The sequence below is a fragment of the Aquila chrysaetos genome, chromosome 2 (genome assembly GCF_900496995.4).
Source record: "Aquila chrysaetos chrysaetos chromosome 2, bAquChr1.4, whole genome shotgun sequence".
NCBI lineage: Eukaryota > Metazoa > Chordata > Aves > Accipitriformes > Accipitridae > Aquila > Aquila chrysaetos.
Window position 1 is genome coordinate 49,617,425 of NC_044005.1, and position 20,428 is coordinate 49,637,852.

The following is a 20,428-nucleotide window of genomic DNA, read 5'->3' on the forward strand; positions in this document are numbered from 1 at the left end:
GACCAGCTACGTGATCGGGATGGCTCCCTGGCCCTTAGTGCCTCACGGAGATCGTCCAGCCCTGTGTGCCAAGGCGGGGGCAAAGGAAACAGCCCATCCCCTGAGGGTCAATATGAGGCCTTTGGGTATTTGTAAGCCACTAGAAGAACTGAAGGCCATGGGAACAAAAGAGGACGGGGTCCCTCCGGCAAACCTTGCCCAAGTGGTCTCAGGAGGGTTTGCCCTCCTCGGGAGGACCAAGAGGCTCCACCACAGAGACCTGGAGCAAGACACTGGAAGCACCACGCTGCAGAGCGAGCCCCCATTCCTCCTTGTGAGTCCTTCCCCCCATTCGAGCCTCCCTCTTTCTTCTCCTTCCGCCCTGCCTACAGCCCGACGTTGAGATTTCGGTGTTCTCCACGAGGCAGCCTGGCCCCAGCCGGACTACGACCACGGCCCCTTGAGAGAGGAGCCCTGCTGCTCTAGAGCAGTTCCCCAGCAGCCGTCACGGACGGAGGCACGTCCCACCGCGTCACGTCGCACCGCGTCACGTCCCACCGCGTCACGTCCCACCGCGTCACGTCCCACCGCCGCGGCCGCGCGCGAGCCCAGGCGCAGGGCGGCCACGGGTCCTCATCCCGAGCGTGCCCTCGGCCTGCACTGGCTCCCTTTCCCGCTGGGCAGCGGGTCTCGTCTGGGGAGAGTCCTCAAGGCAAACTTCTGGAAAAAGCATAGAGAGCGTAACAATGCAGCGTAATTACCAGCGGCAGGATTCAGCGTGCCGAGTTTGTTTGACAAAATGAAACAAAGAACGGAGTATCAATAGGCATACGTTAATAAAAGACATCTCACGGATTTTCATCCATTAAATATATATGGCTTAATTTGCTTTAAATATTTTTCCCAGTGCGAGTCAGGAGTAGATGCCTTGAACAGCCTTCTATATCCTAAATGTAAACATAATAACTGAAAAGAGTTTAAAGCCGGTTTAAGAGTTATTCCGAGGAGAAGGACGTGGAAAGAAAGAATGAGGTAAACAGGCTCTAGTTAAAGCTAAAAAGTAGGTATTATTTAATGCTTTTCTTCGGAGAACTATCAGGCAGCATGGATATCATGAGGTTGCTGTGGGGAAAAGAAATGAACCAACAAATCTCTGCAGATTGCCAGAAGCAAACAGTGCTTAGCACTATTGTCAGTACAGTTTCTCCCTCGTGGCTTGAACAACGCTTGAAAGTTATGATTAGATACAACCGAAACAGCCAGTGTACACAACAAAAGGTGGGAGAGAACTCATTGTTAAGAAAAAGCCAATTAATGCATTTTGTAAGAGTGAGGCAAAAGGTAGCCTTCAGAGCATATTTCAGAGGAATATGACCTATCTTCTTCTCTAATATGCACACAAACTTTTGAGATGCATTAGCTTAGTGACAGCTGTGAGTGCAGGATACGTGGAATTCTTTAACTCGTGTGGGGAGAAAAAAAAAATCCATAACCGACTTTCACTGAAGGGACTTCCTTGAATCTTGGGCCCAGAAATGGGCTGATTATAAACTTTGGACCCACTGTTTGACATCAGCCAAGGTGACTTTTGTTCCTGTTCATCCGCGTGCAAGCCAGTTTAGTAGCTACTCTTGTTCCTTACCAATGTCATCTAAGTCCCTGAAGCAAAGACAGGGCACGTGTTTTTCTTATTTCTCACCATTTTTCAGTCATGCCTACACACACAAAGAAAGCTTTTTACTATGTGGTTTCAAAATTAAATGTGTGCTATAGACATGTGCTTTGAAAGGATAAAAAAGGAAGTAGAACGTCTTTGTTCTTTTACCATATTAACCAAGAAACTATTTAGGGAAATTATGAATAAGCCAGTTAAAATGCAGACCACACATATTTTTAGGGACTGAGAAATAAATAATTGCAGTTAATGGTTTCCAAGATATGTTTTGCTAAAAACATACAATTTCCAGTCTATAATACACTTCTATTCCACATATAACACCTACTCTTCTGCTAGTGATATGGAAAAACAGTTCCTGTTGTCAGCAGTTCTATTTATTGTCAGTTAAAATCATGAATTAAAATAGGAAATATTACAGTTCCTTAGTGTCTTTTTTTTTTTTTAATTACGGATACAAAAGTTTAAAACTGTATTTTCCTGAAACATGGATAATCACTGTATTAGTGATTAGTAAGATGTAATACATTTACTTTTGCATATTCAAGTTAGCTGTGTCTGAATATTACCACAGCCATTGTGATAGTCTTTTCCATAAGGGGTTTTTGAGAACATTAGCTGCCAAGAGAGACTGTATCTGAATGGCTAAGTATAAGATTTTACTCTAAATAGCAACTGTGGAAATAAAACCATAAGCAAAGACAAAATACCATGGGAGGAAATGTTGATTTCTGATGGACATCCTCTGGTTACAGTTTTATGATTTCTGCTCCAAATTCCAAATGGAGAGAAGTCAGTCAGAAACGATTACGTTTTATTTGTCCTTGCTCCTAAAGTTAGGGTATGTTTTCAATATATTTGATTTATTTCAGATTAATATGAACCACAAAGACTTTCAGAACAAGGTATGGTGCGTTTCAGTGTAGCAGGTAGCATCTGTTCTGTCTCACAGAATGGCAGCTACCTCCGCAGACTGCAAAGTCCCATAAATTTAATGGTGCAGTCTACAGAAAACAGGATCCTAATGGTTATATATCTATAGACAGAGATTCATGGTGCTAGAAAGGCCCATTCAATCATCTAGTTGGACTTTCTATATATTGAAGGGCTCTTAAATTTCACACTGTAGCCCTCAGTGCAGGAGTAAATACATAGCTAGTCATCTTTATCACCTATGGCAATTTGTACTGAGCTTCAGAAACCATACTGGCAGAGCCCACGGGGTGCCTGGGGAGGGACTGCCACGGCTTCTAGGACGGAGGAAGGACATCAACCAGAATGGATGCTTCTCTCCAAACCTGTTTCTTCAAGCTCACTTTCTTTCATGTCTCTGCTGCTTTCACGTAAAAGTCTGGTCATCGCGCGCCTGCAACCGTGAAAAGTTACTGAAATACAGACTGGCTTCTTCTGCAGCCTGACAAGCTGTAGCACTTGAGGCCAGAAGTCTTGGGGGGAAACGGAGTCAGGCACTATAGGAAGAGAAAGTAAGATGATGGCAGGTCTGCGTTTCTGATGGTGGGGTTTTTGAGATTCTGATGGCCTTCATTAAGCCTAAGCTTACTGGTGTCTGTAAAGGCTGAAATTAGTGTGTGCCATTCACAGGAAATAGTAAGGCGAGTAGTGTCAACACAGAAGACTTCAGGGAAAATGCCTGACTTGAAGGTCAAGAGCTTTACAGTGCAAATTCTGGTGTTATCACAGAAAATTTGCCAGGTTTAGAGTGCAGCCAAGAAACCTAGAGTCTTCTGAAGCTGACTTCAGGATGGACCATAGATACATATTCAAAAAAATTGCAGTCATGGTTTTACATGTGTGCCTGAGGGTATAAGCAGATCTTTCCCAAAGATCTCAACATGCAGCAATTCATTAGAAATGCACAGACTTGAAGACACTGAGTTGTCTTATCTTTTCTACTCATCTGTACTGCAGAAATGGGACTTAGCAGAATGAGACATGGTATTTGCTTTAAAATGTTGTAGAAACTTGGTTTGAAATGCTATACCTTGATGTGTGACATCCTGGAACAGACTAAGATTTGCTAAACTCAGCCTCCAGTGCTGCTCAGTTTTTGATAGTCAGGCATAACTGGCCCACTCTGAATTATATGACCGTCCCTTCCAGAAACAAGTATCTGTGTACTTGAACTCAGAGATGAGCATACAGGTCCCTATATTGAACACATATGCTATATACAGTTTTCTGTCACTACAATGCCTTTTTCATCCTATGTTGCATTCATTTCCCTCTTTCATTAAGCTTGCTTTCCAGATAGTTGGTTAAGTTAATGTATTTGCACTTGGCTCACGCATTAATCTCTGCAAACTATATGACATTTTGCATACTGCACACCTTGTCATAAATTATTACTTACTTCATAGTATGTATCACTCTGTATTTCTAACCACTCTAAATAAAGGTAAAGCAATGCATCAGCTACTGGTGACTCACAAAATAACGTTGACAGAAGGAAGCCATTCACAAATAAAGAAATAATGAAGATTTCTTTTCAATCTAATGGGCATTAGGGGAAGTATTTTAAAGTTCAGCATGTATTTTGAATTTTAATATACAAGTTTACTAACACAACTCCTAGAGCTAGCCATGAATTCTAAGAAGGATGAGAAAATGTCACTGCAGTACGAGATAAGGAGTCACTTAATCTTCTCTGTCTTATTCCTTCCTTTGTTCAATTTTCTTTTATTAACACAAGAACAACAGGTTTCTTTAGGTCTTGAAGTATTCTTATTTATTTCCCTTTGCTGAAGTTCAGTTCTGTAGTGAGAAACTAACTAGGTGGGGGTTTGCACAGTGTCTGTCATTCCTCGCGATCAGTTGCTGTGATATGGAACAAAACGAAGAGCTCTTAATATATGCAGTGAGGACGGTTAGATGGACTTCCTCAGCTCTTCAAATCAAAGGCACAGCGCACCACTCCCTGGATACAAATCACCCCAGCATTGCTGATCGTCCCTCTGGAGTTGTGGGAACTCACGGTTTGTCCTCATCGGGAAGATAAATTTTTTAGAATCACACCGTGTTCCAATGGGAAAAATAAATCAACAAAAGCCATTTTCCCATCAGTCTGACTAATTTGACACCCTTTCATCATCAAGCAAACGGAAAATTATATTCATCCTGATACTCTTTTATGCAGGCACACAGTGGTAAAAGGCAAGGGTTGCAAGCAAAAATGTAAAACCTGCAGTTGTGAGCCCAGAGGTGCTCAGGTGGTTTCAGAGCAAATTATAAATGCTTGTTAGGAGTGGTGCTCAATGCTTTAATTGTGGAATTTTCCTAGTAACAGTAACAAAAACCCACTCAACACATCAGGTAGAAAAAGAATGTCATGCTCTGCAATTTCAGGTGCAAGTTTGGTGATGGTCACATCCACTGAGAATTTTAAAGTCTTTTAGTAACACCAGGAATACATCCAGATGCAAGGCAGGTGTGTTAAGACAGATGTGGCATGGAATGATACCAGCAAGCTTAAGTCAGTCCTTCCTGAGGGCAGAAGACTTGCTGCAAAGTTGGAGAAGGCTACTTATCTGCTCTGACTTCCTTGATGTCTGTTCTGTATTTTCCTGCATTCTCTCTGATACATTGATCTGATACATTGCCTAGGTGTGGGATAAATTTGGCATGCCCTTGCTTCTCACCAGTATTGATGCAGTGGCTTTTCTTACGCTTGCTTTCCTGAAGGAATGGCTGTCCTCAGGAAAGATCTATTTCCTCCTTTTCTTAGTTCAACTTTGGAATCAAATCGGAACTTTGTTTTATTCTGTGGATTCTCCCACATAAATTTCTTTTTATCTCAGAAGTCAATTACAACAGTTAATCATAAAGAATCTGGCAACGTTACATGATGTATGTGTGGGGCAATATATAAATGACAAATCTTGTTGCTGCAGGCTAGAAGGGAAATGCTGCTTATGAAATATGTTTTAGGAACTGAAAAGGCCAGAGTATTTCTAGGCTAGAGTTTACTAGCAACTTAAGTGCCCTTATCCCTGAAAGTCAGGCGACACATAAGCTGAAATCAGAGTTGTGACATTTGCAATTATTTTCAAGCACATACACACGCCTTCAGGGATAACATTTAAAGAAAACAAAAACTTAGACAATAGACTTCTCTTTCCCTCTGTCTTTCAAGTGTTTGGAACAGCAAAAATCTTCTGTTGCAAAGACACCAATGAGCAATAATAAACTAAACGAACAGTTACATGCTTTTATCATATCATGAGGAAAAACACACATTAATTCCTTGTTATTGTCCAAGACATTGTTTGCTAAGGAAGCCTACATTTTAAAGGGCCAGGACAGAAGACTGGACTTGAAGCTGGGCTGAATTTCTGTTACATTGGTAACGTCAAAGTCCCCTTCCCACTCTTCTTACTGGAAGTCCGGTGAGTTCCCAGGAGGGCTGGTTATTGGCAAATCCCTCCTCACGTGAATTTCCTTTCACTTTATATTACTCAATTTCATCTAATTCATGTTGCTTCTATTCTCAAGGGAAACCATTGCCCCCTGAGAGGTGTTCTGGCCCTTTTCCGTATTGAAAACACTTCCCAGCATTGCCACCAGTAAATTTTATTAGCAGACACATCCTTTTTGTATCACAGATATTAATGAAAGAAGAAATGGGATCATCATGCAGTGGGCAAGGAGTATGGCAGGGAGATCAAAAGCACTCTATTTATAGCATACAAACTAAACCCCAATCTTTGTTTTCAGTAGCAACAACAATGTTGAACATGAGGGCCAAAGCATGATTGCTAGTGGAACCTAGGATCTCAACAGTAGAATAACAGCTTCTGGGGAAGAAGCAAACACCTAGTGATCTCAGTACAGTGAACCAGATACACTTCATCCCAGAACTGCAAAAAACCAATAGATTGAGTCACAAGCTGAGTAGTAAGGAATTTTTAATGAATTTTCAGTTTGGAAAATACTGTATGCTGGGAAGAGAAAGATAATACCTTTATGGAAGGGCTAAAAATGAATGCACACTACTGCTGGTCCACTACTCTGACCTCAATAAAGCAACAGAACAGTTACTTGAAGTAAGGAAAAGGGGGGGGAAATGAGGTCTGCATTTTCTTTAATAGGAACTAATTTTCAAGACGATAGATTAATATGACTGGACAAAACATCTGTCACAGAATAGCATGGGAAATGTTGGAATATATTTTAAGCATCTTGCAGGAGCTCTCTTCTACTGCTGCAGATGCCCAGACCACCCAAAGCAAGCAGCTTCCACCGAGAAGTAATAAAGCATGAAAAGGAAGTGACCCAAAGACAATGCAACCTCAAATGGTGTTTGCTGCAAAACAGATTGCCGAGTGATCACAGGGTAGGAGAGAAGAATAAAGAGAAAGATAATCAGGATAGCAGAGCCATTGTCTCCACTAGCCATTTTCTACCCTGCCTCACTTTGTATGGGGACAAACTGGGTTTAGTTGCGAGGCAGGGTGGGCAATTGCATTTCCATGGTCCTGTCTGAACTACTCGTGTTTTATTCCATCCACGCTTGCAGAATTGAATGGGAAATCTCACCCTCTGCCTCTAAAAGAGCTTACATTACATCTCAAACCCACCCAATAAAGCCTTCCTATGTACTTCATGAAAACAGGATTGTTAATTCAGCATCTGTATGTGAAGTTTACACTTTTTCCATGTGCTGTTCCAGCAGAAGAGAAAATATATGATGTACTATGGATTTTGTTGTTTGTTACCATCAAACCTTGACCAAGTAAAATATTATCAGGGCAGGAGAGTAAAGGTACATCAGCTGTGAACTGGTGATGAGTGTTAAATATCACAATCTCTGTAACATTCTAGCCCTCAGTCAGTACTCTACAGCATCTGCCTTTACTATCTAGAGCTACTGTATTTCTCCTCAGTATCTCTCCCTCACTGAAATACTTCTAGCTGCTCAGTGGAAATAAATCTGCACAGCAAGGAGGCCTTGCTGTGCATCCTGGGGACTTAATGCCTCAACTACAAAAATGACACTCATACTGTCCTTTAAAAAAGATTGGCAGACGATGCTGCAGAAGATCATCGTGCCATTAATACAAAGTGCCAAAAGCATAATTTTTTATCCTAAGCAATAATAGAGCAAATGATAAATGTTTGGGGTTTTAGCACTTGTTTGAGGCTAGGAAAACTAATATTTTACCTATGTGTGAGGGGGAGAAACAAGCAAAAGCCAGCAGGAATTTTTTTTTGAGATGTTTAAGTGTTTTGCAACAGATCTTCTTAATGTCCTTCTTTCTAAATTACAAATGTTTAGCTTAGCTATTTCCCTGCGCTTCACAGATGATAATTTCTACAAAAGGGATTTATCATTTCCTTACTAGTAGTGTTTGAGTTTGTTTCTTGTCAGTTCAAGCTCAGGTTTAACATAAAACCAGAAAGATGCAGGTAAAGCAAATCGCTTAGGAATACGGGGTGGTGCATTTCTTTGCCTTGTGACTGTAGGCAGCTGGGCCAAGGGCTCCTAACGAAATTCATCCGCATTGTTAACCTCCAGCAGCACGGCCTGTAAAGCAAAGAGTGCAGAAAATCACACAAAGTAGTGCAATCCCCATGCACTATTGACAGAGGTGTTGGGCAAGTAGGAACTTTGCAGAAGCAGAATAGGGAGAAATGAAAGACAAAAAGCCCTGGCTGAAGGGGTATGGGAGCTATCACAGCATTTCTGAGGCAGGGAAGATGGCAAGTTGGACGAAGCTTCACCAGCCACACAGAGAGGCTGCTCTTAGGGTGGGTAATAGGATTGAAAGATTAGTAACCGTGTCAGTCTGCCCGGGGAGACAGTGGCACAGGAGGCAGGTCTTCTGGCTTGTGTGAAGGGATTGAAGTGGGATCTCTACAGCTCCAGCCGAATCGCTTGAGGATGACACATTTCAAGGCACTGCATTACCATGGCCACTTCTTCTTATTCATTTCTCTTGTTAAAAATTACTGACAGTAGAAATAACGGTCATAACATATGGGTTATGTTACGCACCTAAAAAGGACTTGTATGGCACTTATGTTTCCTCCCTCAATACATTTTTTTAAGGCTTGGTTGTTGGACGCAGGGAGACGTAGGAACTACCGAGATACCAAACTCCTGATTAACACTTGGCAAATCTCCATTCCAATTTTTTCCTCTACCACTTAAGCTATGCCTCCTGTGAATCAATAAAGACGACGTGGAATTGTAGGACTCTTGATCTTCATCCTGGAAATGTGCACCTAAAAAGGACTTTAGGCATTGAAAAAAGACCCACTTAATTTCCCCGCTATTTCTGTATCAATTACTTCAACACATTTTCAGTGGCTTTAGCCAGCTTTTATTTACATTAATCTTACCAGCAACATGATCTAAACACTTGTTTAATTCCTAATATTTATTTTTTGCTGACCTTTGTGGGTATGTCGCTCACAAAAATCAACCAGTTTGAAAATACTGACTTCTCAAGCATGAATCTAAGCAGTTGGTTGAGCGTGGCTTACCTGGAGTGCTTGCTCTCACACTTTGGGATTTGGGTGTTTTGGTTTTTTTAGTTTAGTTTACATTTGTGACTGGTAGAATGGGGAGAAGGGAACAAAGACAGTGGGGTATTGCCTGTTAGCTGAAAAAAACCTGCATTTTCCTTGTGCTGTAAGAAGGCATCTTGAGCCCTTGCAGCTTTGCTGTTCCCCTAGTCCTCTCCCACTCGGAGAGTAAGGTAGGGCTGTGGAGGGTAGTTTGGAGATACCTGCCCAGTTCATTGCTCCTGCCACCCAGATCTAGAGTTGAAGCCAGATTCTTAGAGCTAAGGACAATTGGAATAACCCGGCAGTGGCTGATAACATGTCTAGCCCTAAGAGGCTGAAAAAGAGAAGGAAAAAAACCTTATTAATTTTGTGTTGGTGAAACAGAAATCAGCTGAAGGACAGGGAAGTGTTTGTCTGCTGGGGCGCAGAGCTCACCAAAGGCAGAGGAAAAACCAGGGACGGCCCTGGCTCGGGAACTGAGCCGGTGGAGCTGCAACAGCACACAAAAAGCAGGACAAATATGAAAGACAACAGCCCCAGAGACCTGAAATACTCGGCCGTCAGCACTGCCTTTGTAACGTAAGTCCTCTCCTGCTCGCTCTGCCTCTGAAGGGCCCTCCTGCCAGACTGAACAGAGAAGAAAGCCACAGGCGCGTCAGCCCTTGGCTGCTCTGCGGCAGCGGTCGCCTGAAGGGTTCAGCCGAAGCCCACTGGCTCCGAGGGGTTTTGTGCCAAGAGCCATCCACGGCCGCTGGACCCAGAAACTCGCCCTTACGTGTGCCCGAAACCTTTCCTGCTAAGTCCTTCTGCAACGCCACCGTTTCTTTGTAGACATTTAGGGAAGGTTCTATTTAGGCGAGAGAGCTTTCTGTAAGTGCGAGTTCATGGCTAGCTTGTTTGCACAGTAAAGCTTTCTTTTGAAAGGGAGAAGCCTTCAGAGTCCCTGATTTCTCTGGGTGCGTGCTGGGTAGAGGTTTTTACTATCCTAAGTGCTCCTCTAAGGCAGGTGTATTTGGTTTTATGGAATGAAACTAATTAGTCGTATCTTTTTCCAATACCAGCTACATTATTTCTGCAAAACTTAAACTGTATCAGTGCTTAGGATGCATGCAAGTAATACAGGAGTGGTAAAGAGAAAGGAAAAAAAGTATTTTTCCTATACCTTACTCTCTATTTTAATAGAAAACACAATCAGTTCCACCATGTACAAGTATAATATTCCCTGGGTAAAAAGCAGCACTCTACTGCATCTACCTATTTATTGCTCAGTAAATGAATATTGGCTGGGTAAGTGCCGCACCACAGTCGTTCAGGAGTGGTGCAACATTGCCACCGTGTGTTCTGCACTGAGAATTGGTTTTACGGTCTCAATACAGTTGCCCTCCTTTTCGTGTTGTTTTAGAGAAATGAGAAAAAAATTAAGAGCAACTAAGTACTTTCTCCCCAACAAAATATTTTTTTATTGTGAACTTAGGTAGCGTGAAACAGTGCCCAGAGCATTTTGGAAGTCTTACGAGATGCTCAGCAAGCCCCACATTGATCTTCTAATCCCATTTCCCAAACTGAATCACGTATTTGCTCTCACCCCTTTAACCCTCCTTGTCCAAGAGAAAAACAACTTTTTAGTTAGTGACCTTTCTTCTCTCCCTTTGTCAGCTTTCCCTTAAACCCTGCCCATCATCCATTAGTCTCTTAAGAGAGTCAGCCAGCTAGCAGCACACATGAGAGTCTCTTACTGCTCTGTTCTCGTGGGGCACAACTTGAGTTAGCAATTAATGACCCCAGGCCTAAGTGGAAAATTCAAGAACTGAAATAGATCAGTTTAGTTTGGTTTTTTTTCCTAAAAATACTTTCTTTAATATTTTTGCTGAAACTGTCAACAGCATCTTTCCTCGAGTAATGCAATGGAAATCACATTCCAGTTACAGTGGGAATAATTAGCCATACATGACTGCCTTTATGCATCAGTGACATTTTCCATCATCTTTGAGACACTCTTCCGTCTTTCAGAGGGGTTAGGTCTTGGCTAGCTGTGATGCTGATCCCAGCACCAGCAGAGTTCCCAAACCATCCATCTTTGCCTTTCAAAAAGATGGAGAATGTATTTTTTTTTTTCCTCTTGATGAAGAAGACTAAACATTAAAAAAAGAACCTTAATGCAATCAAAATACAGCAGGGTGAATGCATATTATATTTTTGCTATTTTTTCACTTGGGAGAACTAAAAAAGTACATAAATGTATGGCATCTGTGGTGATAGGAATGACAAATTTAAATAACGAAAAAGGAAAGAGGGGGTTTTTTGCATAATTCCTATTGATGGGAAAGTAGACGACTACATTGGACCATTCATGCCACCGATGCAAAAAGCAAATATGTGTTTGTACCAGCAGTGTGGAAAATAAATACATTTGTTTTCTCAGATACATTTACTGACTGCACTCAGTGAATTAAGCCTGATCATCACAGTCAAGGTCACTGAAGCTAGAGTCTCCAGTTGGTCCAAAAGACTGGCAGCAACCAGCTGGGACGGGGGAGGGACAGGTCCCGAGTTAGCTCTTCCACTGCATCGGCTCCTTCAGTGAGCCACAAGCAGATTTGGAACCCGTCCTCGAGAAAGTCAATCTTTACTGAATTAAATAAGTGGTGCAAATTGCACCTCTCTACCTAATGCTGGGCAATGTCATGCAGCCATTCTGGTTACTGGCTTTGCCATTCTGGTGGATACTAAGCATTTTTACTGGTACACCAGCCTAGAGAGCACATCTGACAGTGCTCCTTGCATACTGCTGTTTTCCAGCCCAATTCTGTCACAATTCAAAATGCTAGCTATTAAATCTAAGATTTCTAATTAAATTAAATCTCTAAATAATGCAGAACGCACTAGCTCAGAACATGCCAGTCCTGTGGTCCTGCACTCACAGCCACGATTCCGCACCTCTGCAGTTCATTTCTAGCACAGATTTGCCTTCATGCTGCTGCAAGAAAGCTTGCTCTCCTTTCCCTAACCATAGTTACTAGCTTCCTTTTATAAACAAATCCCTCACCAGTTGGCCCTTCTCTAAGAAATCAGAAAGAACAGAGAGCATGCAATGAGAGTATTGCTCCTCACTTGTACAGATTTTTATTTTTCATTGTTTATGGCCTTTGGATATTAGAAAAATGTGTGATAATATTTTATCTGAGTTTAGACAGCTATGAGTGAATTCCTAAGAGAGGTTCTCTGGTGGTGGACTCTTTCCTTTATTATTCATCTCTTGGACATTTGGTTCTACAACTCATCAGAAAAGACCCAGCAGATCTCAGCATGAAAAGCACGGTGCAGGTGAATACATTCCCAACAGGCAAGATCCATCAAGGAAAGTAAAGTTACCCAGTTGTACTAGTTTAGCAAGACAAGAAAGTGTATATTATCAACAGAGACAGATCAAGAATATTCTTATTTTCTTTCAACAATACAATGTAACGTGATTAATGATACAAGAACACACATTACTCGAAAATAAAGAATGTGTTGTTTCTTGTAATATTTAGAACATTTGAATTAAAAGTGTCATTTAAAAATCCTATTCTCAGCAAACACAACAAATGTAATTGCTTTTGCCTAAGAGCTTGAGGCAAAAATTGGGTTTAAGCAGCAGCTAGTGCAGCAGCTACTGTAGACGCTACTATGAATTAGCTATCAATAGTTCATAGCTGCACAAGAGTTTGAGGATCATCTGTCCGTACACGACAGCGAATCACTTACACTCCTCATTTCAGTCCAGGGTGAATAGAAAACAGACCTGAAGCCTGACTATTCCAAAGCAGGGGCTGTCTTAGGGTTTGGGGGTCTGATTCAGTCCCCAGTGTTGGTACAGCCTCTGAAGTCGAGCTCAGATTTGTCCAAATTTTTGACCACAGGAGACATTTCAGACTCTTCACTGAAATCAGCTGTTTGTTTACTCCATTTAGCCTCTCTTCTATATAAAAGGCCCTAATAGCTTTTATGTCACATGCTCTGCAATGAACAGATAATTGCGTCAACCCAGCAAGAGCATGACTCACTAAGTGAGCAATATCCATTTTCAACAGGGCAAAAATATCGGTGTAGGCCCACTTAATTGTTCCATGATACAATTTAGCACTGCTATAGCATGTATTAAATTAATTAAAAGGCTTTCCTTCCCGTCAAAGGTATAATCAAGGCAATTTGCTTCCAAACATAATCAAGAAACTATGCAAGGAAAGCTTAGCAATATGAGCTATTTTTTCATGTGGAAAGTTAATTGATTTTCTATCATTTTTCCCCTCTGGGATTCAAATGAAGCTTTACAAAAGTTGTTGTTCTTTTATGTGTAATTGGTCCACTTGAACTTTTAGAGGTTACCTGAAACTACGCCAGCAAAGTACTTTTTTTCTCTCCTTCTTCTGAGAGATTGTATCAACCATCATTAAAAAAATGACCTGCAGGTCACAGAAAACTCCAGAGTGCTTAAAACAATTAACATTTAAAGCAGAGACACTTTACTGTGAGGTAGCAATCAGTTTCGTCTCCTATTGAATATATCAGCAAACATCTTTCCGAGTGTTAATAAGACGGGGGCGGTTTGAAGAAACACGCATTTTTGTTTCCTCAGTGCTTGGCACCAGAAGTAAAATTCCATCTGGATAAGAAAGGTTAGGGAAGGTGAACTGAAAAGCAAAATTGAACACTCAGTTAAACCAACAAGTGGTAATCAGTCTAGGCGGTGGTATTGTCCCCTAGCCATTCCTTTGGGGAGGACAGGGTGAGGCAGGGTTACGTGTAGGCATGTTTTGGAACAGAAAATAAATAAAAATTATATTCTCCTCCAGGGAGCCTCTTGGTAAGCTGCAGCTCCCTGGAAGTGTCCCAGAGAACTGGCAGTATTATACAAGAGCCCAACTACAAGAAACAGCAGTGAAGAGTTTGTGTGTTTGCTATGTTGATTCTTATCGAGGGATGGGATGTATCCCATGTGGGATACATGTCTGTGTATCCCCCCCTACAGTGGGATGGGAGTATCAAGAGGAATTTAGAGTGACCAAAAGACAGACTATTTTGAAGTTGATCGAACTGAGTTTTGTTCCAAATTATTTCAACCAGCAGCACCTCCCTGATTTGGGTAATACAAATGCTTCATAAAAATACAGGCTTAACTCAATACACATCTATTCAAATTGACAAGTGGCCAACCAAAGGGTTTCAACGGCCTCTTCAGCTCTCAGTACGGAGAAGGTTCCCTTTTCCTGTTGAAAAATGTAGCAATGCCATACCCTGTTCTCTGTATATTACATTATGCTATATTGATTGCTGTATAGTGTGGCAGTTAAGACCAATAAAAGCAAGAAGAAAAAACAGTAAAAGAAGCATGCCCTGCAAATACAAATTTGACAGTGGTTTTGGATTCTGGAAAAAAATTAACTTCACATATTCCAAAGTAAGACCAAACGTGATGTCATTTACTTAGGCAAAGAGATCAAGGCTGCACCATGAAGTCATGAGCCACAGATCTACATGCAGACAGAGGTTTTCTCAAAGCCCTAATGTGGTTCCGATCCAACATTCCACTTCAAAATTCTAAATTAAGCTGCTTTTCTAAAAGCAGGGAAGAAAAAGCCATCTCTCCTATCTTACTGTGCAATTGTAATGCAACTAGACTGTCCAGAAAAGCAGAATATTTAAATACATAATTTCTCATTTTTGCAAACGCTGGCAGTGATGCTTCATAAATGGGTTGCCAGCCTGTGTACAAATCAAGGGTTTGTAGAGATGTGCTAGAACCAAAACAGTCAGACTGAACCTGCATCACTAAACTAAACCACCCTTTTTTCCGTTATCAGAATTGGAATCCCAAGACGGTAACAAACTTAACAAGTAAAATTCTTCAGACTTCAACCATTCATTCGCATGTACCTTAGTCTTAGAGGGAAAATATTAATCAAATCTTACTCCTGGCTGATGCAGTATTTGGTTCCTATAGCATATTCTCCAATATTTTTTTCAGATTTCTTTTAATTGACCTTAGCAAATCAGCTCCAACAACTTCTCTTTGTGGTACTTAGAGAGTCTAGTATATCTGAATTTCAGCAAGTTGTTTTTCCTAAATTTAACATTACTTAATTTTATTTCATTCTTCATTTCATCACTTTGGTTCAGAGCACACCAAGTTATGTTTTTTCAGTATCATCTCTGAAGGATGACTTTGATCTGTTGATTCTGGGGCAGCGAGTGAAAAGTATCAAAAGAATATACATTTCGAAAATGAAATCTGGGGAAGTATAGGATTACAGGCAGTACCAGATAAACACTCATTTGAACATTTGTGATCAGAGCCTAATCCTGCCAATTAGTAAATGCTCTCAGTTGCAAGCACCTTGTAAAACACACCCCGTAATGAACAGCATTACCCTCGGAACAGTAGCCACTTGAATTTGGATAGCTTGTTTGCCAGCACATTCATACATGTGGGTTTGGGGGTGGGGAGGGGTGTTACTCAGCCAGCTCTTTTGACAACCAAGATTCTTGTACAAATATTGCAAAAGAATCAAAAGCAAGACATCAAGCATCACATTCGGAGCATGGGCAGTATTTGGCTGCTCAGTCAACCTCTCTTCCCACTAGCTCCTTTCTTCCTGCTCTCAGCAGAAAGATACCCACTAGGCCATTATTTTTTGTACAGTTTATTTTATTAATGTTCATGAATGGCAAATAAATATGTGGAATGCAGGAAGTGTTTCACAACCCGAAACAAAGAGCCTTAAATGGATCACAATTTTACTGTGGGAAATGCTATTCAGCTAGTGCAAGCTGTCAGTATTTTTGACAGTCTGGATTTTGAAATATGTTAGTTAACAGAAGCCTTGGTGGGCAGAGGAGCTGAAGTGTAAGCGGCTGACTTAAACAAAGGCAATCTGGAATTAAATTTTCATTCAGTAAGCAGGCTGACCATTACTTGCATTTTCCTGATTGTTTGGTTTTGAAAGCTTTGCAAATGCTAAGCTTGTGCATGAAATGCTAACGGTGCTTTGATGTTTCCTGGCCCAGACACCAGCCTTCCATCTTTTTTAAATTTTATCCAGCAGGAAAGTAGCTCATTGGATTAATGTAGTGTCTTGTCAAGTTTAGGAAAGCTAGTTGCAAATCTGACGTAGGAAAGACAAAAACAAAAATAAGGAAAAGAGGATGAAAAAATGCATTTCAACATTTCTCTCTCAAAGAACAAATGGGCAATCTGCAGCAAATCTAAATGGCAGAATCACCGCTTCCAAGTAATCAGCAGAATTTGTCCTCTAGCTAAGTTATTCTGAGGAGCATAAGCAACATAATAAATGACACTTGCCTCTTTCTAAGAATTATGCATATCATATTGCATATTACAAGGTTTTACACATATGGGCAAAAAAAGCACATGGATTCAAGAAAACTTATTAAACTTAATGCTTACTCGCTACAAGTACACACCTGCACTCCAGAAACAGTGCCACCAGAGTCCTCAACCACAACAGCCACAAAAGAACAAACTCTGTTGTAACATATTATAGAATGAGGCTAAAGCCTTAATTTATGGTGTTAGCGCTGCCACAAAATACACTGAAGAATCCCACACAATTTTTAATCTCATTCTAATGGCTCAAGAGATAATAACTGTGTTGTAAATCCACATGAATTACAAAATGATTACACTAATTTTTCAGTTGGGCATTCAAAGGTACTCAAGAATTGTATGAAGTCAACAGAATATTTTAGTATGGTTCACTCTCCAGAAAAATATAATTTTCCATGTAATTGTACTACCTTTAGAGTCCTTTTATCCATTATCTTCCTGTAGAGTGCAGTTGTTCCAATTGTTACGTTCCATAGGTTCTTTTTATATAGGCAGGTCCCTGACTGCTTTGGTTTTTGTAATCCAGATGAGTACTACGCAGTTGCTTGAGAAATGTTTGGTTAGAGATTTTTTAAAGTAGAGTGCTTATTTCCCCAAAGTTTGGGAGTATTCAGATCAGAGAGGGCTTTGAATATAGAGAGAGAGTTTCCACAACCTGAAATTCAGTGTGAAGTTAGATTTAGGGATTTTGTTCGGATCTATCTTTGCTTATTATTTTGAAACGTTTATGTGGATAGATGTACTGAATAAGACACCACAGAACACATAAAATTATAGATCGTTAATCAGGGGAATTTTATTATCTGTCCTTTTTGGAAGTGCTGTAAATGAGACAAATATTTCTGCATTTTCATAAGGCATTAAAATTGATTTCCATTTTAACTGTGGGGCACTGCAATTGCAAATAAAGTAGCCTGTCTATAAAAATGACAGTACCTTTTAACACTTGCTTTTCTTCTTGCAAACTTGTCATAAACAAGCACTAAAACTATCTCCGGTCTAACTCCGTGGCATTTCACAGCTCATACACCTGCAACGTTGGCTTACAGTACCTTGCCAGCAAAACACCAGGTGTCACCTCCAACAGCCAGCAATCACAAATTTACCAAACTCATCATCTTTCAAGATGTTCTACAACTTAATACTATTTCAGAGAAAACTGTCGTGTCTTCCCAAGGGATGGGCAGACATTTAGCACCTGGGAGACCCGCATGGGCCCGAAACCAGCAAAGGCAGGCGCCTTTCAGCGGGAGGGTGCATCCCTGCAAGAAGAGCCCGGCACGCACGTGGCCCCTCACGTCCACCTGTGCCAACAGACACCTCGCCACAAGAAAGCGCGCTGCGGTGGGAATGCCTGTCACTGTCGCAAGCGCTCGGCTCCGCGGTGCAGGGTGCTCACCTCCCCAGGCCAGCGCAAACCCGTATCGCCGGTTTCCTCACTTTACTGGGTGGCTTGAAGACGCCGAGGCTGAACCGCAGCCCTGAAGGAGGGTAGTAAGCCGCCGGTTCAGCACAGCCCCAGAAGGTGAACGGGGTCTGATGAATCTCTGCCCCGACCCTTGTCAGTCATCACTTTTCCATCGCATGTCTTCAGGACTATCACATTCACGATGGTTGTAACACAAATCTCCGCTGAACAGAGGTGGATAGCCACACTCAGCTAAATTATTCAGCAGGCTGGGCTGCGCACGGAGCCCCGGTACAACACTGCCGGTTCAGCTTCTTCGGTCAACTTTTGCAGACTCCCTTTGCGGGGCTGTAAGAATTCATACCCACGCAGGACCAAGCTAGCGCTTAGACTCCCAAGTAAAACTGAAGGTAGAGGACAACAGGATACCAATCAGCCTGCTATCCAAGCAGACACGTTGATACCAAGTGGCTGTTTAGCCACATCATGACGTACATGAAGTTGCTGAATAACTAGGCATTTGGACTTATTTTAATTTCTGCATTTAGTGTTGCATCTCTACCCGAGAGAGTCCACCTTTATAAGAAAGTATGTGTTTTTACAAAGGATGTCAGATCTTTTTAAAACAATTCCAAGATAAAGCAAAGTACACGTTCAATTCTTGCCAACATGCAGAGGGAAAAAAAAAAACAAACCTCTAAAGGAGGTGGGAATCTTTAGTAGTTATGTATGTAATCAAGTTTCATGATTTGAACAGGACTTGAAAATGTATGTGAGGTTTTTGTTAAAGCAAAAAGCAATGTTCTAAGCACACACCACTACAGAAACTCCAAAATGACCTCTGTAAAATTAGTAACTGAACAGTTAAAGACACAGTTTTTACATTTCATTTGCATTGGCTCTGCATTTAAATATTTTCCCATCATGATAATGGGTCATATATATAGCTAAATATTCAGTAAAGTTAAATCAGGAATTGATTTGGCTCTGTATTCTTTCAGCTAAGACTGTAAATAGCAGGGTCCTGTCTGCTCTGTATGAATACAGATGGCCTCAGTGGAGTTCTGCCAGTTTATAGCAGCAGAAAATCAAGGCCAGAGGATCAAAGGGTCTTTTCCATAACAGCAGGGATTTGTTTCCATGCCATCTTCTTCAAAAGGTTCCGAATTATCCGGTGAGTACTCTCCATACTAAAATTATTTTCTTCCAGTTGCACTGTGTATATACAAGTGTATATAATGATACCTTTTTGCATTAATAGAAGTATATTTAGAACCATAACAATATCTGAGTCAGTCAGATTTGTCTGCATCTCTTTTCATTTCTTCAATTTTATCTTATTCTTTCACACCCATTATCTCAGCAAATAATTACTCTTCCTTTTACACCTACAAGGAGTAACTCTGAGCATTAATAACATCCTAGCTTGCACCACAGCCAGCCGAGGAAACAACCCTTCAAGTTCCTGCCCCAATGGAAGGACTACTACACTTCCCGTAAAACGCAAGGAGTTCCTCCCCATAACTCAGGATCCTTCAAGGCTGTGGAAAGAAACAGTCAGTATCCTTCTGGCAACACCCAAGTGAGCAACAAGTTTAATACAGATAAGCTCACTGACTGATATGGATGCATATCTCTATTGCACTTTAGACATCAATGAAGTCATGAATACAAAGGGATTAGAGAGATGCATCACACAGCCTTCACTTCCAACGCGTTCACCCAATATCAGAGATCTTGCAGTTCAAAATCCTTGTCAGTGTGGTAGGGAGAAAATCGTATTCCTTACTGCAGCGGTCCCTAAGTCGATTCCAAGTAGCACTTGAAGTTTCCTGTTCCATGCTTGAGTTTTGCCTTTAATTCTTTTGGAAAACAGGAAAAATGTTTAGAAAAGACCATAAATAGAAAAGAAGAATGTCCCTCACCAACCCCTGCTGAAAATATTAAATATTAAAGAGAATACAAGCTACAAGAGGAAAATATATATATTATTCAGACTCCAAACCACCTTGCAAACATTAAAACAATTCCAGGTAACTAACTTCATGTACATGTATGAAATTTAATATGCACATAAAGTATGTTCTTAAAAATGACAAGCTGGTAATGGGGAAGAGGAAAATATGCCTCCTCTCTGAAGGATAATCAAATGAAAGGTACAAGCCAAAATCAACCACAAGGGCAGGCCAATAAAATGTCATGTGCAGAAAATGTAGTCTACGTTGCCTCATCTCCACTGTGATATTCATCTCTGTTAACAAAGAGAAAAAATCTTACTCATGTGTGGTGTAAATGTAAGTAAGTGAATTATCCCCATTTCTCTGCGTAAGATGGATGTCACTAAAGAGCTCCAATATTGTTGGGTATTCTGCAACTAAGTGTTTCTCTATATCAAACGGAACCATATAATGACTATACTGAATGACACTTATGGAGCATAATAGGTACTCTG

General features: G+C 41.0%; 1 protein-coding gene across 1 annotated transcript in view; it reads right to left on the minus strand.

The window, feature by feature from the left end:
* Nucleotides 1-597: 597 nt before the first annotated feature.
* IFTAP (intraflagellar transport associated protein) overlaps nucleotides 598-20,428 on the minus strand; it is a 67,267-nt gene continuing 47,436 nt past the window's right edge. Inside the window, exon 7 of the mRNA XM_029998252.1 lies at nucleotides 598-699. Coding sequence (XP_029854112.1) covers nucleotides 613-699 — 87 coding nt within the window. The 3' untranslated portion in view covers nucleotides 598-612. The remainder of the gene's footprint in view (nucleotides 700-20,428) is intronic.